This window comes from Prionailurus bengalensis, chromosome E4 (assembly GCF_016509475.1).
Source record: "Prionailurus bengalensis isolate Pbe53 chromosome E4, Fcat_Pben_1.1_paternal_pri, whole genome shotgun sequence".
NCBI lineage: Eukaryota > Metazoa > Chordata > Mammalia > Carnivora > Felidae > Prionailurus > Prionailurus bengalensis.
In genome coordinates, this window is record NC_057360.1 from 4518406 (window position 1) to 4544306 (window position 25901).

The window sequence follows — 25901 nt, forward strand, 5'->3', positions numbered from 1 at the left end:
AAAAAAAAAAAAACCTACTATCTCTTTAATAGTTAATTTTGAAGCAGTTTGTTTTCTGTGATGAGGATGTAAATCTGGAAACACCAACCACAGGGCTGTGCCCACAAAAGTCCTCGTCCCAGGAGGACATCCTTAGAGCCACGTATTCTTATGGCGGTGGCTCTCGACCCAGGGCACACATGGTAAGGTCTGGAGACCTTTCTGGTTGTCACAACTGGGGAAGATGCTTTAGGAATCTCGTGGGCAGGGGCCAAGGACGCTGCTAAGAACCCTGTGACGCAGAGGACGGTCCCCCACCACAGAGCTGTCTGGCCCAACCTGTCAGCCGTCCGAGGTTGAGAAGCCCTGTCGGAAAGAGTCAAGTCCAAGAGCGGCCCCAGACTCTTCCTGGTGCTTTAGCTAATGCGGCGCACGCGAGAGGCTAACCGGGCGGGCTCGTCCGAAAGAACCGAGGCTCTGGGACGCCCCTCTTACCTGGCGAAGAAGGAAGCGGCCACCGAGGTGCCTGTGGAGGTCTCGCTGGCCACGCAGGAGCCCTGGGAGGCCGGGACGCCGCAGGCCGAAGGCTTGTCTGCATTGTAGCGATTCAGCGCTGCCTCGGTCAGGCCCTCCCGGCCCGTCTCCGTCATCAGCTGGGAGATCTGACAAGGAAAACAGACACTGAGCTCAATACCTGTGGCTCACTGCACTTCCCCAGCACCGCTGACGGCATCCCTCTCTGCTGGGGCAAGCGGGCCCCAGGGCAGGTGGGGAGGGGGCACTGTGGGGGCTCAGGGCCTCTCAGAGGCTATTTTCTAGCATTTTAGCCCCGGGGCACCTCCTCATTTTCATTAAAAATAATGGAATAAAATCACCCCCCTGACACTGTTGAGTTTTGATTATGCCTGTGTTTCCTGTCCATTTGGAGAGGAAAGCCTGAGCCATTACCACAGTTTGCGGCCCAAGACCAGAGCAGAAACATCTACTGCTGGCCCAGATGCCGACAGACGGGTGGGGCAAAGACATCATTAAAGGAGAGGTGAGCCTGCTAACAAAGTGAGGAGTTAATTAAAACACTTGTTGTGGTTTCGGGGAGCAGTCAGCAAACAGCACCAAGAGAAGCTCAGAGAAACGGATACAGCCCCCATGGATTACCAAGTGGTCCCTTTTTGGAGGATTTCAACCACTTCAACAGACTTGATTTTCCTACTCATTCATTAAGATAAATGGCTTCCATTTTATTTGCAATGGTCCGCTGGATGGGGCTGGGTCTGTTTTACCAAAACCCACAGGATACGCTAGGAAGAACCATACTTGTGGGCAAAATGAGAATCTTATGTAGAAATATACTTTCAAGGAGTGCTAATTCCACGACAAATGTAATAATTATGTGGGCAAAGCCTAAGCATGCTATTTGGAAAGCCTGTTACTTTAAAACTTCAGCCCATGCACAAAAGGGAAAAAAAATGTTAGTTTTACAAAAGAAAGAAAAAGAAGAAAGGAAAAGAAAGAAAAGAAAGAGAAAAAAGAAAGAAAGAAGAAGAAAGGAAGGAAAGAAAAAAAGAAAGGAAGGAAAGAAAAAGAAAGAAAGAAAGAAAGAAAGAAAGAAAGAAAGAAAGAAAGAAAGAAAAAGGAAAGGAGAAAAGAAAAGGAAAGGAAAGAAGGAAGGAAGGAAGGAAGGAAGAAAAACAGAAAGAGAAAGAAAGAAAGAGAAAGAAAGAAAGAAAGAAAGAAAGAAAGAAAGAAAGAAAGAAAGAAAAAGAAAGGAAAGGAAAGAAGGAAAGAAGGAAGGAAGGAAGAAAGAAAGAAAGAAAGAAACAAACAAACTTTAGTTTAAAAAAAGAGTCTGCAGCCAGTTCAAGCCTCTTAAATGCTGAGTGGAAAATCCTTCTAATTGCCTAGAAAATACAAGTACAATAAAGCAAAGATCAGGAACAGTTTCCACTTTGTAACTGAGCAGGCCAGGAGGCCAGTGAAAGCGTCCCATTTGTTAACCTTTGAACATAAAAACATTTGTACTTTTCATGATTAGCAGAACAGCCATTACTCTGAGGTCCATTCACTTGAAACTTTGCTTAAATTCATGCTCTTACTTGGAAAGCTTTGGCATTTGCAGCTGAAATTTTGCCAACACATACTTTCTTACTCTCGTTCATTCAACGGGCTGTTAGGAAACCTGACCCACGTAAGAGGGCCCAGGAAGGAGGCGGCAAAAGTAGCCCATGGCCGGGAGAACATTCTGTGCACTCAGCAAGGGCTGCTGCCCATGCTGGGGGCCTGTCACCTGTCCTTGGGCTTCTGCTACTGTCCGCGGGGCGAGGGCTCCGCTCGACCAGCTGCCGCCACTAAATAGCACTTATGAAGCTCCCGTGGTCCAGGGCGCCGTCCCCAACCACGTCCAAAACTATGCCCAGAACCCACAGCACCATCTTGCTTCATGAGGTAGCTACAATCTACCATACACACGCTGGTTCGGCGCACATCTAAAGGCAGGATAGCAGTGAGTGAATGCACCGCCACATGTGTTACCACGTATGTCCGTGGGCTCACGAACGCGGCTGTCACCTGATCTCTGCCTGCGGTGTTTCCTTTTCATTTCTGAAACTCTTCTGCCTCCCTGTGTAAGAAAGGCCCTTGCAGGTGCCCTACGAACCCACAGAGAAGCCACCAGGATGTGGGCGGCGAATGGCGAGAGGCCTGACACAGAGGCACAGGCTTCTAGGTGCTTCCAGGTCCCCGAGTCTGGCCCGGGATGAATGCAAGCATCCTGTGGGCTCGTGGCTTTCAGGAATGTCACTAAACAGGTGAACTTCAATGCACCGTCCTCCTTAAAAGACAGCTAGCTGCTGGCTATCTTTGCCGGGCAAGATTGCATCTCTCTTTTCAAAAAAAAAAAAAGTAGGGATTCGTGGACATGGGACACTCCATTCCCAAACCTGTAAGTAGAATTATTCAATAATCGATGGTTCTTAGAAATCAGAAACACAGAATGACTTAGAGCTAGAAGGGACCGCCAAGATCCTCCCCTTCAAAACCCCTTTTCTTACGTAAGGAAAACAGGAGCACAGAAGTGATTCGCCCAAGACAATGTGAAACTGAGCACAGGACCCTGACGCTCAGGCCAGTCCTAGACCCTCTTTCATTCCTATACTCTCTCTCTTCCTCCCTCCCTTCCTCCTAATTAAAAATATTTTCAAACAGATACAAAAAACATCAAATAATAATAAAACACATACAGGTAGATCCAGTAACATGATCAACAAATGTTAGCATTTTACTTATCTCAGAAAATATTTTTTTAAGTGTCTTTATTTATTTTGAGAGAGAGGGTGAGCACAAGCAGGGAAGGGGCAGAGAGAGAAGGAGAGGGAGAATCTCAAGCAGGCTCAGCACTGTCAGCGCAGAGCCCGACTCGGGGTTCGAATTCACGAACCGTGAGATCGTGTCCTGAGCTGAAATTCAGTTGGAAACTTAACCGACTGAGTCACCCAGTCACCCCAGAAAAAAAAATTTTTTTTTTGAAGAAACCAAACGCTATATAAACTTGAAACTGTCCAGGTCCCTGGTCACAGCGCCCTTCCTCCCAGCACCCCGATTTCAGACACAGTGTGAGGATCTGGGTGGGGGGCAGGCCATGCCTTCTGAGAGCTTGGCTGAGCTCGCTTTGTGCTTTCTCTCGAGCATTCTCCGGTTTTTGTTCTGCTTGTTCACAATGGGAAGAAGGGTCCCCCCCAAATGCCTGCTCCTGTAGGCTCTGGCCACCAGTAACTTCACGTTTTCATTGGTGTTTATGCCCAATAGCCTCTCCAGGGATGGTAAGCTTTCAGAAATAATATACAAAGAGCTACAGTTGTTCCAAATTATCTCCCCTCACTCTCTGCCCGACAGGGTTCTGGACTTCCTTAAGCTCCTCAAACATACCCACTGTCTTGTCACAGTGGGTCTTGCCACAATGTCTTCGCACATGCCTTCGCGCTCCATCTGGAATGTTTCTACGTTTTGTTCACATCCAAGCTCAAGAACTACTTCCTCAGAGAAGCGTTCTTCCAGACCCCTTCCAGCCTCTGGTGGATGCTGTTACAGAGGGGTGGTCTCTTCCTTCAGTGTCTTTACCTGGGTTCCGATGATGCATTTAACCAAAGATCACTGTTTCTCAAAACCCTAGGACGGTGGGACTGGGGCTGGTGTGCCCACCACTGTGTCCATGAAAATCAACCCAGTGCCTGGCACGCGGAGATGGTTAAAACATGTTTGTGGAGTAAATCTGAGCGATTCTGATTTTCTACTTATTCTCTACATGTATCTAATTAAATCTTTTTTCCTTAAGCCACTGAAGTAAGAAGACTTGGTTCCTGTTATGGCTTTCCTATTTTGTTGGACTGTTGGGACACGGCAGGATTTTCCCCCTTGCCTGTCAGCACCCAAGTGTAATGTTTTGGTTCCACTGTGTGCTAGTTTAGGGATGAAAAGCTGCCTCCTTTAGAGTCTACAGATTCATTTGCTCATTTCTTCATGGAAACAACCATGTATTGGGTACTTAGTATGTATAGCTACTGTGCGAGGCTCCGCTCCCTTCCCTTCCCTTCCCTTCCCTTCCCTTCCCTTCCCTTCCCTTCCCTTCCCTTCCCCTCCCCCTCCCCTTCCCCTCCCTTCCCTCCCCCTCCCTTCCCCTTCCCTCCCCCTCCCTTCCCCTCCCCTCCCCCTCCCTTCCCCTTCCCTCCCCCTCCCCTCCCTTTCCCTCCCTTCCCTTCCCTTCCTTCTCCTCCCCCTCCCTTCCTTTCCCTTCCCTCCCCCTCCCCCTCCCTCCCCCTCCCTTCCCTTCCATTCCCTTCTCTTCCCTTCTCTTCCCTTCCCTTCCCTTCCTCCCTCTCTTCCTCCCTTCCTTTTCTTGTTTCCTAGAACCCACTGGCAGTCAGTAAGACTGTACAAAGACAGTCCATAAGGCAGCTGGCCTAAAGCAACTTGTATTATCTCTGTTTAGCCAAATCTTTGCCATTCTGAAAAATGGTGGAGCTAGACTTGTTCTTAGGAAAAGCAGCTCTCGCTGCTTTGATTTAACAATTAAAGTCATATCCTTTCTAGGGACGCCCGGGCGGCTCAGTCGGTTGATTTCGGACTTTCCCTCTCGCTCTGCCTCTCCCTTGCTCTCTCTCTCTCTCAAAAATTAAACTTTAAAAAATCATATGCATTCTAGAGCATTCTGAGAGAGAGGGAGCCCCCTTGTTAGATCAGCTATCATCTTTCACACACATGGTTGCCAGGAGTTCTTCTTACTGAGGCTCCGTCATGCTTGGTACCAAGAATTTACTTTGCCTCAAGCCTGCCAACTACCCGTAGGACAATACCGTAAGTTGTAAGTGGATTGTTCCATTACAGAAGAAACAAAATAATGAAAGATGATGAAATTTGGCAACGAGAGAGCTGTTCCCACTCAAATTCTGTCTGTGACTCTGTGAAACGGCAATAGCCAGTCACCGGATTGGTTCTCCATCAAGCAGAGAAGGTTGAAAGACCCGTATCTATGACAATTACATCATCAGTAATAAGGATGCCCTGATATCTGCCTACCCCTCTGGCTTTGATAAACCTCTTCTCCTACGAGCCTCATCGGAAACCATCATTATTGGGTTAGGTAGACAGCTTGGCTATCATTCCCATTTGGCAGATGAGGAAACAGACCCGCAGGAGTTGTTTACGTAATAGCTTCAGCACCAGGCAGATTCAGAGAAGTAAACTTGGCCTAGTCATTGGCCTCGGGAGATGTAAAGAAGGCTCTCTGGAAAAACTTGCTGTCGGCCAAAGACACGTGTTCTCTCTCCAACGGAAAGGGGTGTGTGGGTGATTCGATAGTGGGGAGCCTGCGAAATGTGGTATCAGCCAAATGTTTAAGTCAAAGAGGGCCTCGGGGGGGCCGGAAGGAACAAAGGTCGCTGTGTGCCTGCTCGGTGTCTGCGGGGTGAGCAGCAGGTGCGGGCCCGGGGCTCGGAGGTGGGGGTGAGGCGGGCGCCCCCCGTCGGCTTCCCACCAACATGGATGAGAGGGCCGCCTCACACCCCTCGGGCCTCATGGGGATCCCCTCAGCCGTGAGGGATGAACCCCAGAGCCGGTTCTCAGGAGCCATGGTCCTTAAGGACTGGAGGGGTTTACGCTCCATGATTGTCTGGTGATAAGGCTAACACCTCCCCCACCCACGTTCCCGAGCTGTCCCCCGCCCCTGGAGGCATGCCACCCACTCAGGGGCATTCTCCTCCAGGGTACCCAACTTTATCTCAGGACAAGCACCTTTCCTACCAATGTGGGGGGCTCCCCGGACCCCCGATTCAAAAGTGAGTCTAGGAGGGTCCACCTTTTTTGCTCCCAGTCATAAATATACGCCCTGTTCTCTTTGTAAAAATCTGCCTGGAAGACTGGCTACTCCAAAGGGCAAGCAGAGGTTCCTGGAGAACTCGGCCCTTTCTGGCCACCTCTGCAGCCCCGCCTCCAGTTCTGTAAGCCCCACCTCCACCTCTATAAGCCACACCTCCAGCTCTCTAAGCCCCGCCTTCATCTCTTCAGCCCCAGCTCCACCTCTGTAAGCCCCGCCTCCACCTCTACAGCCCCGCCTCCAGCTCTGTAAGCCCCACCTCCAGCTGTGGAAGCCTCACCTCCACCTCTGCAGCCCCACCTCTACCTCTCTAAGCCCCGCCTCCACCTCTGCAGCTCCCAGGGCCGATGGGGATACATTAGGCAGATACGAAAGGTGGGCTGACCTTCCGTGGGTCCCCACACGGCCCTCACTGCAGTCCTGAGATTGTCACCTAAATAAACTGCAATCTAAGAGAATGTAACCAGTTTCCCCACAAGGAAAGAGAGTCGGAAAGATTGAGTGAGTCAGGAGCTAGGGCTGGGCCCAGAGATGTTGCTCTGGGATGATTTCTATCCTGCCCCTGCCTTCAGGTCACCCCCCACCCCCACCAGCTGCCCCTCAGGGCCAAGCCTGTCTCAGTGTGGCTCTCGGGGCCCCTGCAATCCACTGAAGGAGAAAATACCCAAGACAGCGGGGACCCCCGAAACTTTATCTTTCTTCACTGCATAATTTGGAATCAGGAGGCTTCTTTTTGTTTTTTACTTTTTTTAAAGTTTATTTATTTCGAGAGAGAGAGACAGTGGGAGCAGGGGAGGGACAGAGAGAGAGGGAGAAAGAGAATCCCAAGCAGGCTCCACGCTGTCAGCACAGAGCCTGAGGTAGGATCTCACCAACTGTGAGATCATGACCTGAGCTGAAATCAAGAGTCTAGGACGCTCAACCACCTGAGCCACCCAGGCACCCCACGGAGCCTTATTTTTATAAGACTATATGGTTTACCTCTGCTTTTCAGACTGTTCAGCATTAACTTTTCTTCCATGATTCTATGAAAGGTACATGAATCTTCTGTGAAAACACAGATTCCCAAACCTCCAACTATCCATCCAACACATTTGTAAAAACCTGAAGTTCCGGTGGCAGGGATTCATTGTCACCATGGAGCATACATGTCACTGTCACCGTCTAGAAGCAACAAACCGAATGCTTGCTGAGGGTCCTAATCATGAACTTAGGGTGGGGGTGGGGGGGGGACTAATTTTCACCACCGGATTTTGTTGTTTAGTTCTCTCTCTTTTTTTTTTTAATGTTTATTTTTTGAGAGACACAGGGAGAGACAGGGTGTGAGCAGGGAAGGGGCAGAGAGAGAGGGAGACACAGAACCTAAAGCAGGCTCCAGGCTCTGAGCTGTCAGCACAGAGCCCGACGCGGGGCTCGAACTCACACACCGTGAGATCTCATGACCTGGGCCGAAGTCGGATGCTTAACTGACTGAGCCACCCAGGTGCCCCTTTTTAGTTCTGATTAAAACCTGCTTTTAGCTCTATCTCGGTTACACGGGACCATTTCATGAAAGTAACAGTATCTGTTGCTTTCAAAACATGTGTGCATTTGCACACGTGTATGTGTGCTTGCACATGTGGGGTCCTCAGTTGCCTGAGGTTCCCAGTTCTCATTCATGGGTACAGGTTGGTCCTTTTTACAATCTTTTTTTTATTTAATTTTTTTTTTAATTAAAAAAGCATGAACAGGGGAGGAATAGAGAGAGAAGGAGACACAGAATCCGAAGCGGGCTCCAGGTTCCACGCTGTCAGCACAGAGCCCGACGCGGGTTCAAACCCACGAACCATGAGATCATGACCTGAGCCGAAGTCGAACGCTTAACCGACTGAGCCACCCAGGCGCCCCGACTCTGTATCTGTTAATCTTAGGTGAGATTCATGTCTTTCAGCCACATTTAAATTTTTGCACAGATACCTCAGTATGAGGAACACTATATGTGTCCCCTCAGAAAAAGTAAATCTTACATTTGGTTATGATCTTGACCACGGAAACAAGGCAGAAGATGTCTGGCTCTTCTAAACCAAGGTTGGTTCCACACTGCAAATCGCAATGTGTAAGCCATTGACCTTTGACTTCCCTGCTGACGGGAACGGCTGAGAGCTTCGAGTGTGTCGGCATGGGGGTTCATCTTAAATGGCATTATTGACCCAGAAAGTCACCTCCTCTGACTCCGACAAGGCAGCCAGGAATAGATACCAACAGTATCTATTTCCTGCACAGAGACATCCACGGACAACAAACATCTCCTCCGTCTTTATGTCTGATGACATTATGACCCCCAAAGCCCAGAAAATACCATCTAATAGCATTTTCTCTCAGGCAATTGATATCTCACTGTGGGGGGAACATCTCTTTTATTATTATTTATTGTTTCCACTGTCACTTAATGTTTTTACAGCTCTGCAAACAGTGGGCGCTCAATAAATATTTTGGTCTGGAAGCCAGGATGGGGATGGGACTACAGAAAGCCCCCGCCTGAACTCAGCTCTGGTTCCACAGCGTCTGATTTCGGCACACCTGCCCGAGTCAAACGCCGTCCTCCTTTACCTTCCTTCGCGCGGGCCAAATCACACCGAACAGTCGGCTAACATTCTTTCCCTAACGCGGTGCTCCCCACGGACTGGTTCTGGTCTTTTCTCCTTCCTGCGCTGTCCAGCCGCACCCCCTCGGCCAGCACCAAGGGGCCACGACGGGGTTCTTATGTCCCAGGCCTGGATGTTTGATTACCCTTATTATCTTAGCTTGCTTTGGCTATAAATTTTATTAGTGGCCATAAAATTATCCATCCACAGCATTTGACTCCGTGACCTCTCGCAAAAGAGAATTCCATTCACCGGCGCTGCCCAGGGCCGAGGAGAGCTGCCTCTTCTTCCCCCTCGATTTACAGCCTCACCTTCGTCCCGGGTCCTGCCCCGTGCGACGAGACTCGGCAAACAGAAAAGGCTGTCGCGTTTCAGGATTTCGTGGTCAGGGCTGAAATCTGGCCCCTCGGCACCTGCTGGCTGTTTGCTCACTCTGTGTGTTGCTAAAAGGTAAAGCCCACATGTTCTAGAAAAAGAGCGGGGTGCTGGAAGACACGATGGGCCGGCGGCATTTCGGTTTTGGACTCTTCCCTTCCATTTCTTGCTTCCAAGATGTGCAGCTCAAGGCAGAGCTCAGATAACCCTACGAAGAATGTCTTGTAATGAGGGCTAACTCTTGCCGTCGAGCTTATGAGATTTCTACAGGTGCGTTTGACCTCACCTGCAGAGATGCTGGGTCGCAATGATTTTAACGCGTAATACCCAATTACGTGTTGTGGGGTGGTTTGGGTGACATATTCCATGACATACAAGGATACGAGGAGTCCAGCCGGAGAGGACTCTGCGGAACAAAAGCAAGCACCCTCCACCATTGTCATCATGCTTGTCGCCATTTCTGAGCACCGGCCACGAGCCAGATTCTGTCTGAAGACCTTTAGGTACGTGTTGCCATAGCCAATCCCGACAACAATTCCGTGAAGTGGGCACAATGATCACCAAAGAAGAGCTTCAACTCTGCCACACGGAAAATCCCCAGACAGGTAATGCCACTGGGCTTGGTTCCTATTCTTGAGTGTCTCTTGTTCCCGAGAAAGTACAGGTCCTCAATGACGCTGCCCGTCGGGAAATGGGGCAACAGAGAAACACTTTGCTAACGAGTGGAGAAAAGGATCATCTGAATAATTTTTCAACATGCACCAACGGCTCGTTCTATCCAGCGTTTTGTGACTTTTATGACCAAACTGAAATAAAACCAAATGGTCTGAATCTTTCTGTAAGTGCTTTCACTCGCAATCTGCAACCAAGTGAACTCGGGCCGAGGAGTCGAGAGGAAATCACAGTCCTGATGAATCCAGATCTGACATCACGGCTGAGCCAGAGGCTCCTTCAAGGTCAGCTCTCAAACTCTGAGAGGACTAACCCCTTTTGCATGTACTGAATCACCCAGGGGCTGTTCTGCTCCTGGGGGAAGGTTACCTTTGGTTCCCACCGCCAAATACTCAACCATGAGCCAACAGGTCCCGGGCAGTGTTACCCACACTGAACGACCAGGGCCATCCCTCTCCGTGTGTTCCCCAAACCTGTCCTCACGATCCCAAAGCATCTGTGTGTTTTATAATTGCCTGTCACTGGTCTCTCTCTCCCAACCAGATGGCAGGCTCAGGAAGGACAGGCACTGGGTCTCATTCACCTCAGTATGACAGTCTCAACACGGAATATATCTGATGAACACATCAATTAATACATGCATTAAATACAAGCAAATAAAAATGAACTTAATTTAGGGGCACCTGGGGGGCTCAGTCGGTTAAGTGTCCAACTCTTGATCTAGGCTCAGGTCACGATCTCACGGTTCATGGGTTCGAGCCCCGCATCTGGCTCTGCGCGGCCATTGCGGAACCTGCTTGGGATTCTCTCTCCTTCCCTCTCTCTCTGCCCCTCCCCTGCTTGTCCTCTCTTACTCTCTCTCGAAAAAAAACAAATAAATAAACGAACACACTTTTTAAAAAATGAACTTAATTTAGTTGGGTTGGGGTTGCCTGGAGTCTGCTTGTTTTTAAGAGATGAAGGTTATTTTCACCTGGTTTAAAAAACAATGAATAGAGTACATAAAGCTTTCTGCAATGAAATGAAGGTATTCAGCATGTAATTAACTGAGTATAGTGGTGAGACCAGTGACTGGGGGAGGTGGGGGGCAAAGACGGAACAAAGAAACAAAGAAAAGAGAGAGAAAAGAGAAGAATGAGAGAAAAGCTAAAAGAAACATACATCCATAAAAAGGTGAACAAGGAGAGGAAACCAGCAACTGTTCCTCTCAGTCAGCTGGGTAGGAGCACGTGCCAGCCCCAGCTGGGGAGCTGGAATGCTCTGGAATGCTGGGCGAGTGATCCTAGCAAGTCGGTTTCTTTCTTTTCTTTTTTTTTAAATTTTTATTTGTTTTTGAGAGAGCCAGAGACAGAATGCGAGTGGGTTAGGGGCAGAGAGAGAGGGAGACACAGAATCCAAATCAGGCTCCAGGCTCCGAGCTGTCAGCGCAGAGCCCGACGCGGGGCTCGAACTCACGAGCTGTGAGATCATGACCTGAGCCGAAGTCGGACGCTCAACCGACTGAGCCGCCCAGGCGCCCCCTAGCAAGACGGTTTCTAGGAGAGGAGCAGTCAAGGCCAGAGCCCGAAGCCGGTACCAGACAAGAGCTTCAGAACCCTGAGGTGCTGGATGAGAAAATGCAGAAGAAACTCTGAAATGTAAAGATCGTGTCAAAATGAGGCAGCCGTTCCCTCTCACCTTTCCATTAGAAACAAAAACAAGTCCTAACCTTTAAAGAAAAGGGCTTAGCAGGGTTGAATGTCTGAATGCTGCATTACGTAATTTTGCAGAATGGCGTGGATTGTAAGTCACGCGCCCAAGGAGAAGCACAAGAAGAGTAAGAGACTGGGCGTTAGGTTACCTGGAGCAGACGCAGCACAGCGCTCAATTCGCACACGGATCCTGGCCTTTTCCACCCAGTTTCCCCCTGCTGCGTTTTGTCTGGAGAGCCCATCAGCATGCGTCTTGAATGCTTGGAAAGCTTTCAAGAAAACCAGCCGTGCGTCATGGCCTGGAATTTAAAATGTGCATTCCTTGGGGGCACTTTTACTTCCTCATATTTTCCTTGAGCTCCCGTGAGGAAAAGTCAACAGGGGCCTTGTAGACAATCCTTGGCTCTAAGTGACCCACCGAGATGTGCACAAAGCAACCTTGCATCTTGGGCAAAACGGAGGACACGCTGTTGGGAACCTAACGGAGGCAAGCACACGCATCGCAGGTGCATGCGCGTGCACACACACACACACACACACACACGTGCGCCCCTTGGGAGCCCAGGGATGGTGGACGTGAGGCAGGGGGTGATGCCTGCGGCTGTTGGAGCCCTGACACCAGGACCCGCGAGAGCACAGGAGGTGTTTGGGGCTCAAATCAGCCAAGGGAGGGGCTTTTCCTCGTTCGGAGCCCCTTCAAGGAAGCTGGCAGCACTGGGACTCATCCTAGATTGTAGGATTTATTCTGCTCTGCCCTGGCCAGCTCAAAACCACAGCCACAGAAGAAAGGTGCCTAGTCCCGGAGACAGGCTGGACCAAGTGGAATTGCCAGTGTAATCCCGGTGCCCAGCAAAGGGTGCGCGGTGCATTTGGCACTCAGGAAATGCTGCACGGAACGGTAAGAGCGAAGTCTGGGCCTGGCTTGGCGGAACGCAACATGGCGGACTTTGGGCAAGTCATTTCGCCTCTCTTAGCCCTCATTTCCCCAGCTGGGGGGGTCACGTGACCATGTCTGGGATGAAATGAGACAATGCAGCTGAATGTGCTCTGTGGTTCTAATTTTGTTTTAATGTTTATTTATTTGAGAGAGAGAGACAGACAGACAGAGCATGGGTGGGGGAGGGGCAGAGAGAGAGGGAGACCCAGAATCCGAAGCAGGCTCCAGGCTCCGAGCTGTCAGCACAGAGCCCGGCACGGGACTCGAACCCACGAACTGTGAGATCACGACCTGAGCTGAAGTCGGACGCTTAACCGACCGAGCCACCCACGCGCCCCTTGCCCTGTGGGGCAAATATAAAGCAGGGACATTTAGAAATAAATCCTCCTGTTTCATCTTGAGAGTGTCTTCCTCATTCAACATTTGCTTGGCCTGTAGACCAAAACATACAAACGCACCAAGGACAACAACAACAACATTCCCCACCATTGCCTCGAACCATCCATGGTGGACCAGGCACAGACTCTGTCTGAGGGTCCGCTGGTTGTTCCAAAGCGAGGCACGGGCTCTGACGTTTCCCGCTCGAACTGCCCTCGCATCTTCTGAGCACCAACAGCAGAAAATGCCAAATCCCACGCTGTCCAAAAAGCAATCGTCCAAAAAATTTTAAATGGAGCTGGAAAAGTCCTTAGATGTATCCTAGGCCAACACTCACGTGTAAACATGAAAAGACTGTGGGCAGGAGTGGCGAGGTGGGCTGTCCCAAATCACACATCTAACGTGTGGCCAACTGCTGCACTCCTGTGTGCGCCCCAAAAGCCAATGATAGGACGGCAGCACTCTAAAACGCCTGAAAATCCCTGAAATACAGAGAGAGAAAGAGAGTCTCGGTCTCTGTAAGCCAGGGGCTTGGTTCTGGCCAAAATGGCTGGCTGTGGGACCCTAACAGAATCAATTAACCTCTCCACAACGCCGCTTCCAAAATCAGAGACCTGCCACGAAGCATGTTAAATAAAAACACTCTGCAGAGATCCTTCTCCTCAAGTAGCAACAGGCTTGGGACGCAAAGCCGGTGCTTTAAAGCCTGCCACTGAAAACCTGTGCAGGAGGAGGAAACATTTCCGGGCTCACCTAAAATAATCTGGCGAAGAGGTCTGAGGTTGCTGCCTTCGAGGCTGTACAAAGCTCATAATTTAACCTTTTGTATCACCCTAGTCCTACAGGGCCAGGATGCACAGAACAGCGTGGTAGGGTTGCTTCCCGGAAATCTCTGGATTATTGATCCTCATCAGGCCTGATCTTGTCACCGGACTCACGACAGACGTGGCATCTGACGATTTTCTAAATCGGTTCACCCAGCAGATTCGGATTGTTAATAAAATACGCTTATTTATGTATGCATGTTCTCACTTGTATTTCATTAGTAAATTTCACTAGTAAAATTTCACATGCTCCTATGGAGCATGCTTGAGAAGTTCAACAACGTCGGGATATTCCTTAGCCCTTCCCTAACCCCAAATTCTCAAATTTCAGGATATTGAAAACTCCCGGACCTTATCAGTCATAAAACTAAACTCCAAATTTCATTTTGCTGCTGTCAGATTTCTTCAAGTTCATATAATTTTCTCAGCGCCCCCCCCTGCTCTGAACAGAATTAGCAAAGAGACAAAGATTTGCTGTGTGAGCTGACACCAGGGAATTGCATGATCTCGTTCTGTCTTCACTAAATAAATATTCTACCTCTTTCTGTTGTGGCCGTAGCATTCCATCCAGTGTCCTAATTTCTTCACTTGGTGCTTCTGCTCAAATTTCTCCTCTGTTCAATTAAGATGTTGGTTTTCTCTTCCATTGTACATGCTATGGCTTTTCCCAAAGCTCGGCTATACTTTCCATTTGTTAGAACTTTATAATATGGGTCAGGCCCGGCAAAGTCAATACCAACTAACTTATTGTGAGCATATCTAACTAGATTCTCCTAGCTAACAAATCAGAGCGAGCAAGTCTGGCAGACCCCGACGCCTCAGGGATCCCAGCCACTGTGCTTTATTCTCGAAAAGAGCCGGACCTGTGAGTTCATCTCTTTCATATCTGCCCTTTTGTTACAAACCTTGGGTCCCTGGAGTCGGCTATTTAAAATAGAACTGATCTTTGGGGATTCTTGTCTTTCATACACGCTTGAAAAGCTATTCATCCAATCCTGAGTTAAAAGACTCTAAAACTGTATTAACAGAATCAGTCTCCCTGCAATTCCCCCCAAAGTTGAGTTCGTCTCCAAACAACCTCTTGAGAAAAAGCAATCACTTCCACCTCTCCACTAAGGCTGAGCCTCAACTCCCCAAACCATGATTCTACCCTTCACCCAAAGAAACTTGAAGTCGGCAGGGCAATCAGACCAACAGACCCAGGGTCTCAGGTCTGGAGCGTGGAATCAGACGGGCCGTCTCGGAAAGAGGCGGGGGATCCAAAGCCACAATTTTCAACACAAATCGGGAAATACACGGGACTTGTAGTACCCCTTGTTAGCGTGGACAGCAACGCATCCATTTGGAAGGTCCTTTCCACAAACGCAGGGAATAAATCTTGCCTTCGGAGTTCCGTTACCACTCCGCCGTGTGACTTTCTACGGGGCTAACCACCAGCACGTTCAGAAAACATCACCAAGGGCAAAACAACATGGATGCATTTCTTTTTATTAAAAAAAATTTTTTTTTAATATTTAGTTTTGAGAGAGACACACAAAACGTGAGTGGGGAGGGGTACAGGGAGAAGGAGACAGAATCTGAAGCAGGCTCCAGACTCTGAGCAAGAGGTCAGCACAGAGCCCGACGCGGGGCTCGAACCCACGGACCGCGAGATCATGACCTGAGCCGAAGTCGGACGCTTCACCGACGGAGCCACCCAGGCGCCCCAACATAGATGCATTTTATAGTTAGCTTAAGATTTAGTAGATTGTTTTCTTCCCAGAGACGAAGATGAGAAGAAAGTAAATACACGTGAGTACACACACACACACATACACACACACACACACACACACACACACACCCTGATCAAGCAGTTCTTTGAGAAACTACTTAGGAAATGCACAAACGCACATCTGACAATCACTAAACACATCCACTGAGGAAATGCATAGAATAAAGAACTTCACATTAGACTGGTCTTAAAAGGAGCACATCCCCAAAGGGGGCTGTCGGGAGTTATGGAAGCTCCTTGGTCCTCGAGAGACCTTTGAGGACAACCAGAGGCCGTGCTCTCTAGAGCGTCGGCAGTGTAGACCCACTGAGAGGAAGCAATAAACCAGATGCCTGCAGGAAAACTCTTCTCAACAGGAGTTTCTTGGTGGGTAAGTACTTTCATCGTCTAGAATGGAAACCACTCCAGCCCTCCCATCACTGGGGAGGAATTTCATCAACGTCCCAGGCAGAACTTGGTGCAGAGCGAACCCTACGTGTACCAAGCCTTCCCCACCGTCTCGGCTGATTGCTGAGACAGAGGCCGGTGTTTCACACGGGTGATAATCTCCCTTTCACTTCTCAGCCTCCCTCAATTTAAACTACCTCTTGCTATTGTCCCCATCAGTAGATTTCTACGTGTCAAATCCGGTCTCCCGAAGTTTGGCTCAGGAATCACGCTCGCCGTAGATCAGACTTACTTTCAATTATTAACTAGTCACAGGGAAGGGAAAGGCAGTATTTATGAAAGATGCTTTATCTTCAAATTCTGGAAACACTTCCCTCCACTCCAGGCCACCACGGGGATCGTTTGCCACATTCAAGGGTCAAACATGAAAAGGCAGTGGTGGGAAGGAGGGGCGTGGGCTCGCTCTCTGTCCGGCCAGCCCGCCAAGCCACAGACAGGAAGGACTCAGATGAAGGCACCCCATTTAAAGGAACTTTGTTCTGTTTGCGCTTTGTCTAAATCCCAGAGTGGGAGATGCCCCACAATAAGCTACTTGAACCCTTTTTCTCTACAAGTCTCCAGCTGAAATACAGTATGTGGGAGTTCTTTCAATAGCAGTTATGCAGGCCTTTTCAGAAACTAGATTTGAATGCCTCGTGGTTACCGACGGGGAGTGGAACGGCTCCACAACAGACCTGAAAGCCAGTGGCAGCCCCCGCCAGCCTCACCCCTCCTACGCTCTGGCCAGGCCTTCTGGGGGTTTCTCAGCGAGCAGCCCCGTTTCCACCTTTCCGCCGGGAGCCCCGGCCTTGAGAGAACTGACCCTCCTCCCTGTTCACTGCTCTTATTTGCACTGCGGTTTATCTATTCGAAGCCAGGGCAATAAGAACGAACTCAGCTAAACTAAATTGGTCCTTTGTTTGCCATTACCATAAAAATTTTATGTAGGAACTAATAAAACCATGCTTTACGTGCACAGTTGCACGGGCTTACACAGGCAATAATATCCAGCCAGTTATACCCATAAATTCAGTTATAGACACTTAGGAATAAATATTTTATCTTTCCCAATGTTTGCGTTTATTGGAGGGAAGGTGTGAACACAGAAGCGTATGGCTGATCTGGGGCGGCTAAGGGCCCTTACGTCTCCCCGGATGCCTCTGCTCGCGACAAGGAAAGTCCTTTCAGAAGGTTCTGGATAATCTTCCCGATTCTTTAGCCTCTTAAGAGTGGAGTATTAATCATACCGCCAGTCTCAGTAAGTGGAAAGCTTTTTACAAAGTTTTTAAAGGGGCGCCTGGGTGGCTCAGTCAGTTAAGCCTCTGGCTTCGGCTCAGGTCATGGTCTCACGGTTCATGATTTCAAGCCCCACGTCGGGCTCTGTGCCGACAGCTCAGAGCCTGGAGCCTGCCTCGGATTCTGTGTCTCCGTCTCTCTCTGCCCCTCCCCGACTCATGATCTGTCTCTATCAAAAATAAATAAATACTTTTAAAAAATTAAAAAACATTTAAAGAAAAAGGCGAAATTAAATATTTAATTTAACTCAGTGTATCCAAAATATTATCATTTCAACATGTATTCAATCTGAAAAGACCTTACTCGTGAGATATTTTATATTCTCTTTTCATATACTATGTCCTGAAGATCTAATGTGTATTTTACTTAGACCACAATTCAATTCAGAGTCACCATATCCCAAACGTATATCACATATAGCCAATGGCTACCATATTGGATAGAGATCTAGAGATCTAGAGAATCCTCCACTAGTCAAGGAAAAGAACTTCAGAGATATCTCGTTATTGATGTGATCGCTTTATACCCAGCGGGCACGCCTCCCCCAGGTTATAATTATGAATCTAGAAACTGTCAACTCAGAAGACATTAAAATCACATGCAATTTTTACAGTCCATTTTTTTCCTGTTTATAACTCATAATAACATAGGCAAAGTTTATAAAGTAAACTAGGTAAAAAGGATATATCCAGGACAGCCAAAAAAAAATCTATGTCAAGAGTGATGAGGAGTAAGTTAGAAAGTGTTACCAATCTGACCCTCCGCCAGCCTTCAGAGTGTCTGAAGCCTCTTCTTTAAAAGTAAATTTTTTTAAAATTTTTTTTAACGTTTATTTATTTTTGAGACAGAGAGAAACAGAGCATGAACGGGGGAGGATCAGAGAGAGGGAGACACAGAATCCGAAACAGGCTCCAGGCTCCGAGCTGTCGGCACAGAGCCCGACGCGGGGCTCGAACCCACGGACCGCGAGATCGTGACCCGAGCCGAAGTCGGCCGCCCAACCGACTGAGCCGCCCAGGCGCCCCTAAAAGTAACTTTTATTGGGGAGCCTGGGCGGCTCAGTCGGTTGGGCGTCCGACTTCGGCTCACGTCACGATCTCGCGGTCCGTGGGTTCGAGCCCCGCGTCAGGCTCTGTGCCGACAGCTCGGAGCCTGGAGCCTGTTTCGGATTCTGTGTCTCCCTCTCTCTCTGCCCCTAACCCACTCACGCTCTCTCTCTCTGTCTCTCAAAATAAACACTAAAAAAAAATTTTTTTTTAACTTTTATTGAAAAATAAACACTAAAAACATTTTTTAAAAAACTTCTGTATTGAGAATTTTCTGTACTGAAGTGCAGTTGATACACAACGTTCCATCAGTTCTACGGGTACGACATAGTGACTCCACACGGCTATACGGTACACGAGGCTCACAAACGTAGCTGCCGTCCGCCCACCACACAGCACCATTACAATACCATTGACTATATTCTCCGTGCTGTACGTTTTATTCTCGCGACTTATTGATTCATACCTCCCGGTCCCCTTCACCCACTCTGCCCATCCCTCTACCCCCGCTTGCCCTCCGGCAATCATCAGTTTGTCCTCTGTACTTATGGGTCTGTTTCCATTTGTTTCCATTCTATATAGGAGCGAAATCCTATGGTATTTGTCTTTCTCTGATTTATGTCCCTTAGCATCTTACCCTCTAGCTCCATCCGTGTCGTCACAAATGGCAAGATCTCACTCTCTTTTAACGTTTACTTATTTTTGAGAGAGAGCAAGAGCAACCACAAGAGGGGGTGGGGCAGAGAGAGAGGGAGACACAGAATCCAGGCAGGCTCTAGGCTCTGAGCTGTCGGCACAGAGCCTGACATGGGGCTCGAACCCACAACCTGTGAGATCGTGACCTGAGCCGGAGTCAGACACATAATCGACTGGGCCACCCAGGTGCCCCAAGATCTCATTCTTTTTTATGGCTGAGTATAGACACCACATCTTCTTTATCCATTTATCTATCAATGGACACTTGGGCTGCTTCTGTATCTTGGCTACTGTAACTAAGCTGCAATAAACATAGAGGTGCATGTATCTTTTAAAATCAGCATTTTCATTCCCTGTAGCCTCTTAAGCACAGATGCTTTGGAAAACAAGAAGCCAATTTTTTTCCATTTAACTTTTTTTTGCAAAGAAGCAAACAATCTCAAAATGATCTTTTTTTTTTTTTTTGCAAAGAAGCATTGCAAACTTTCAAACAATGTATCTTCTATTACTTTTCCACCATCCCTCTGTTTTTTTAGATACCAAAGACGACATTCAGATGAGGCATTTTGAAGTGAGGGATTACACCAAAAGGTCAGTATCGGGTAAAGTAAGCTTTGGTGAATTATTCAGTTTCGCCGCGACTAAACGCTGCCATCTGAAAATTCATCCCAATAATCTAAGTCTGCGTGTGTCTCGCAAGTGTTGGGCATATTTTTTACTTGATGTGTTATAACACTTAATAATAATGCATATTGACGCACATTAAGCAAGTCGCTCTGCAAGGCAGAGACTAGAATTGCTGAATACACCCTTTCCTGAGCTAACCAAAGCACTGCACGCATAGAAATGCTTAATTATCCCATGTGTTGCTGCTGTGGACTCATAAATTGCATAAAAGGGCTGAGATAAGGACTCCGAGTAAACGCAAAGGTATTTTTTTTAATCTGTTTCTGGATTCGTAACAGTGTGTTGTCTCAAGATAAAACAATCTCAAAATGATCTTTTTCGTCTGCAAGGACAAAGGAAAAACTTCTTGGCAGTAAGTCAGATTGACAACAGGGGAATTTGAGAATGATCTCAAAGCTTCTGATCCGTTTTTGTGTTTCAAATCAAATAAAGCAGGGTCAACCATGTATAAAATACAAAGTTCCTTACCCCCTATCCCTTCCACCTTACGTGTGAAAATATTGTCTATAGACTGAGAGTGGGCTTGGATTCCAGAGAATCTAGCCTTGGCTTTCAAGTGAACAAAAAGAATAGAAGTGTTTTTATCTAAAGGTTTAGAATAAGCCACTAAGAAGACAACTAACTAATACTATGACTGTTAAAAGATCTTCAGAAACAGACACAAAGCCATGAATTGCAGCCTAATCCTGGTCTGAACCCTGTACCAGAGGGGAAACAATGTTATAAAGGACTTTATTGGGTCAACTGAAAGTATTTTGGCGTAAAGACTCAGGGTGTATGCGTCTTACTCTCAAGGACTCAGAAAAAAACAGCGAACAATAATTAACTTGGATACGGGGAAGATGGGTGTCCTTTGCACTATTTCTATTCTTGCAAATTTTCTGTGCATTAAGTCATTTTTTAAAGATTTCAAATTCCCTGAAGAGTGAAGAAACATGGTGGGGAAAAACTTCTGAGTCAAATTTTCCTTGGAGGAAATTATACTGGGCCATCCCTTGTCCTCTCTACCTACTTTTCCCAGCAAGCCTCTGAACTTCGCTGTCCAAGACGCCACGTGATGACCGGGCGCACATCTGCCAACGGGCCAGCCTCTCTTCAACCCAGCCCTGCTCTCCTACGAGCCGCAGTCCTCCTTTGTGGCTTCTCCACGGAAAGAAGCGTGGGCTGTGAGTGCCGGGTCTCAGTGTCAGCCCAGGTGTCTGTCTCCTGCCCTGACTTCCACGGGGAGAGATTCAGGAGGAGCCTCCGTCAATGGTTAAAGCAATCCTCACAATGGCTCCGAGAGCTCATGGACACAGACACAGGCTCCCTGGACCTTGGTGGCCTGCACCTGCCTCCACCAGCACCTAGGATTATGGAGGGTCAAGGTACTGCCTGGGTCACAGCGTAAAGGAGCTGGAGTGTGAAGGCATTTTTACTGCCCTCCCCCTGCCCCCTCAGGACTGCCCGCTTCCTTTGAAACAACCTAATCTTTCAGTTTAATACCAAAGCAGTGTGGAACCTTAGAGGTCAGCAAATCCACCCTCTCTCCTGAGTCAGAGTACTTTTCAGGGTTCTTGTCCTTCAGCGCCTTCTTGGAATTCTCCAGAGACGGGCAGCTCCCTACTTTACAAAGCAGTACGTCCCGCTATTGGATAGCTCCGGTAGAAAGTTCTCCTCTGCAGTCAGCTAGACCTGCTTTCCTAAAATGGAAGAATCTGAGAGCAAAGATCTTGTCTTCTTCACTGAGCCTCCTCTATATGCCTTGACATCAGGCACATGAGAAATAGCTTGGAAATGAACAAATCAATTAATGGACAGTCTACGTCTTGGCTCCTATATTCTCCCCCCCAGGAGCAGTAAAGTCACGCCCACCGTCTCTTCCAAAATATAACATCTCAAACATTTAAAGACACCTTCACGTTCCCTCTTCTTCTTTTGTCCGATCTCGCCAATTCCCATGGCCCTGCCTCACCCTGCACAATTTCTAAAACGTGTCTAGTTACAGTCATTGGCCTTCTTTCACTCATCCACAACTCATTCGTTCATTCATTGCCAAAAGCATTTGTCTTTAAAAAAAAAAAAAAAAGGAAAATAGGGGGGCCTGGGTGGCTCAGTCGGTTGAGCATCTGACTTGGGTTCAGGTCATGATCTCGCGGTTTGTGAGTTCGAGCCCCGTGTGGGGCTCTGTACCGACAGCTCAGAGCCTGGAGCCTGCTTCCGATTCTGTGTCTCCCTCTCTCTCTCTCTGCCCCTCCCCTGCTCCTGCTCTGTCTCCCTATGTCTCAAAAATAAATAAAACATTTTAAAAAATTTAAAAAAAGGAAAATATAAAAAAAAATAATAAAATGGAAATAACCAGGTGAAAACAGTGTCTAGAGGAGAGATCTAAGGTGACCAAAAAAGATTCACACAATTCTTATGATTCATTTTAAAACTTGATTCTCATGTTCCTGGTGCAAAATTGAATGGGGAAACATTATGAGTTTCATAAGTCCTTATTAAGAGGATGAAACAGACCAATTTCTCAGGAGAGATAAGGTTATTCACTGGATCAAGGACAGATGTCTTGTGTAGGGCGTTGTAAACCCTGGGACATTGAGCCGTGTAATGGATAGTCATTCTCTGCACCCCCCAAAAAAACCAAAAAACAAAAAACCAGCAAATGTTGAAGCCAAATGAGAATAGTTGTTTCTTATAATAATTTTCTGATGAAAGCTTGAAAGCAGAAGATCAAGACACAATTGCGAGTGGATGGATGGTTATAACAAATGTTGAGTTGGGGCACCTGGGTGGCTCCATCGGTTAAGTGTCCGACTTCGGCTCAGGTCATGATCTCACCGTTCATGAGTTCGAGCCCCGTGTAGGGCTCTGTGCTGACAGCTCGGAGGGAGCCTGGAGCCTGCTTCGGAGTCTGTGTCTCCCTCTCTCTGGTCTTCCCCCACTCACTCTCTGTCTCTCTCTCTCAGAAATAAATAAAGATTTTTAAAAATTAAAAAAACAAAACAAACAAAAAAAAAACGTTGAGCTGATTTGCTCCAAACGTGTAAATATCTTCTTCCATGTTTTAACCTTACTCCAGGATATAACTCAGAATAGCTGGATAATTTGCTAGTTGTGTTTTAAATTATTGACCCTTAACCTAATCACTCTTCTGGGATTTGGGGCACTGGAGAGAACAATTGAGATCACACTCTCTTGTGCGAGTCAGAAGTACACCGATCCTATACTGTTGATTAAGTGGCCTCGTAAATTTTGAAGACTAGGTAAATAACAGGTAAAATTAGCCTTTTGTTATAAAAATAAGGATTCTATTCAAAGGTGTAACAACCTTGCTACAAAACAGGAAGAGGTCACAGAAGTACCTACCCACGAGGCCAGGGTTTTCTGCAGGACTTAGGTTTGGGAGGGCACACTGTCATTGTGGCTAATTTTGACATTAATCCTGCTAGGTAGAAACCGTTCCCACTGTTTACAGATTCAGGAGCAGAAGCCGAGGCTCAGAGAAGCTTGCCAAAAATCACAGAGCTAGAAGTAGCCACGGGAGAGTCGACGTGTCAAGCCTTCTGGCTCCAAATTTTAAACTCTGCCCATTGTATCACCTGGCCTCCCCGAGCCACACTGTGCTGAGTACAAACAAAGTCATGGAATGCAAATATAACAATCTCATCATGACGTCTGGGGAGTTCATCACGCTGCCCTCAGAGGAAAGCCAGGTCAAGCGTGGCGTGCCGGTAGAGACTGAAAAACCAGCTTTCCAGGAAAAAACACCCGGAGTTGTAGCATTGCCAATTTCCAAGCTGTAAATACTCCCACCATGACCAGGGAATGGGTTTCAGTACATCACAGGGTCCAGAGCCCTTGTTCAGGCAACAGCATCCAAGAAAGTCCACTTGGCGCCTGGCTCACTCCTCGGCGAAGAGCAAAGTTCTGTATTTTCCTCGCACTGTGTCCTATCCACCACCAAACTTATCTTTGAAGCTTATTTCATAATTTCGGCTGTTTTTACAAAACGAAAGGAAAGAAAAGAGTGGACTATCTGTGGGTCAAGTCAAGTAAATCAAGAGCCTAGACAATCCCACCCTGGGAAACCAGAGCATCCTTAAAACTCCCCAACAGTGACCTACCTTCAGCATATACGTGTGCCCAGATCTACCTGAGTTTGAACCTTGTGTTACGTTTTGACTGCTCAATGCTGGAACCAAAATCAAGCGGTTTCCTTTCTTTTAGGCCCATAATAGTTCAGATATTAGTAAATTAAACACAACAACAATAAACTTTGTTCAAGACCTAGTAGGGGCGAAATGGATGCTTCCTTCTTTTTTTCAAATTTTATTATCTTTTATTTTTTTTTAATTTCTTTATCCAAACTAGTTAACATGTAGTATGATAATGGTTTCAGGAGTAGAATTTGGTGATTCATCACCTACATACAACACCCAGTGCTCATCCCAACGAGTGCCCTCCTTAATGCCCAACATCCATTTAGCCCACCCCCCCCCACCCAACACCCCTCCAACAACCCTCAGTTTGTCCTCTGTATCTAAGAGTCTCTTATGGTTTTTGCCTCCCTCTCTGTTTTTATCTTATTTTTCATTCCTTTCCTCTACATTCATCTGTTTTGTTTCTTAAATTCCACATATGCATAAAATCATATGGTATTTTCTCTCTCTGACTTATTTTGCTTGACATAATACATTCTAGCTCCATCCACGTTGCTGCAAATGTCAAGATTTCATTCTTTTTGATTGCCGGGCAATACTCCATTGTGTATGTATCTTCTTTATCCATTCATCTTCTTTATCCATTCATCTGTTCAATGGACATTTGGGCTCTTTCCATACTTTGGCCACTGTCGATAGCACTGCTATAAACATTGGGGTGCATGTGACCCTCTGAATGAGCATTTTTGTATATTGTGGATAAATCCCTAGTAGTGCAATTGCTGGGTCATAGGGTAGTTCTATTTTTAATTTTTTGAGGAATCTTCCTATTAGCAATTTCACCTACTAAGAAAGTATTTTTTATGCTTTTAAAATATTTTAAAAGCATTTCTGGTAAAAGATGATAAGTTAAATGCATGCATTTATTAGTGCTGCTCTTTCATGAAATCCTAATGAAACAACAATACACGGTTTTTAGGAAGCGTCAATTCACAAGGCCACAGAAGATGGGAGAAGAAGCAGACGCAACACAATTTTAGAAGCTAGAACCAAGACGGGCAAGCAGTAGCTAACTTAGCAGATCCCAGAAAGATGAGTCTCAAGATAAAAATTAGCATAGCTGCAAACGACCCAGTTCATACTTTAAAATCTCCCAAAAGGCTTAAAACTTGATGGCACCAGATACACTGGGTGGAGCTAAGCCAAAGGGGATTGGCTGAGATTTGGTTTAGGAAGGACTTAGAGCTCCAGATCTCTTCCTCTGGTCTAGGTGACTGCGCCTCCCCATCCTGGGAGTCTAGAGGCTTATTCTGCACCAGGATAACACCTAGGGTCTCCAGACTAGAACCCACTAGGCACCGCTAGGAGCAGGGAACCAATAAAGGGGCAATTAAGTTGAACGCTGAATTTGAGACCTCTCTTGTCTTCTTCCTCTCGGCTCCCAGAATTCACACCAGGCTAGAAGAGTCTTTCCTGAGGATCTGCATAACCCCAAAGAAAAGAACTAAAGAAATTTTAAAAAATGGATATTTCAGGTCACTCTACAGGTAAGACACCACTCAAGAACCTCTTCCCATGCTCCTCTGTCTTGCTATTTTTGCCTTACTCATAAATATGATCTGTTAGCCAAGGATCATCAAATATTTGAAGGAAGAATCTAATACAAAACAGGGGGACTATCTTGAGGAGAGATATGCAGGGAAAATAAAACTAAAACGGAAGAGAACACAGCCCACTATCAATATTCTCAGAGCAATGAACGAAAATGCTGCATACATAAAACAAGAATGGAATTAAAGTATTTAAAGAAAAGTAAATTTGGAAAAGATCAATTAACAACAACAAAAAGAAGTTCTCAGAAATTAAAAACATGATAGAGAAATGAAAACCTTAATAAAATAGTTCAAAGATGAAACTGAAGAAATCTGTCAGAAAATGCACGGAAAATAAAAATGTTTGGCAAATAGGAAAGTAAAAAAAAATTTTTTTT

At 47.0% G+C, this 25901-nt stretch overlaps 1 protein-coding gene across 1 annotated transcript in view; it reads right to left on the reverse strand.

The window, feature by feature from the left end:
- KIF26B (kinesin family member 26B) overlaps positions 1–25901 on the reverse strand; it is a 472500-nt gene that overhangs the window by 254096 nt on the left and 192503 nt on the right. Inside the window, exon 4 of the mRNA XM_043569394.1 lies at positions 475–641. Coding sequence (XP_043425329.1) covers positions 475–641 — 167 coding nt within the window. The remainder of the gene's footprint in view (positions 1–474; positions 642–25901) is intronic.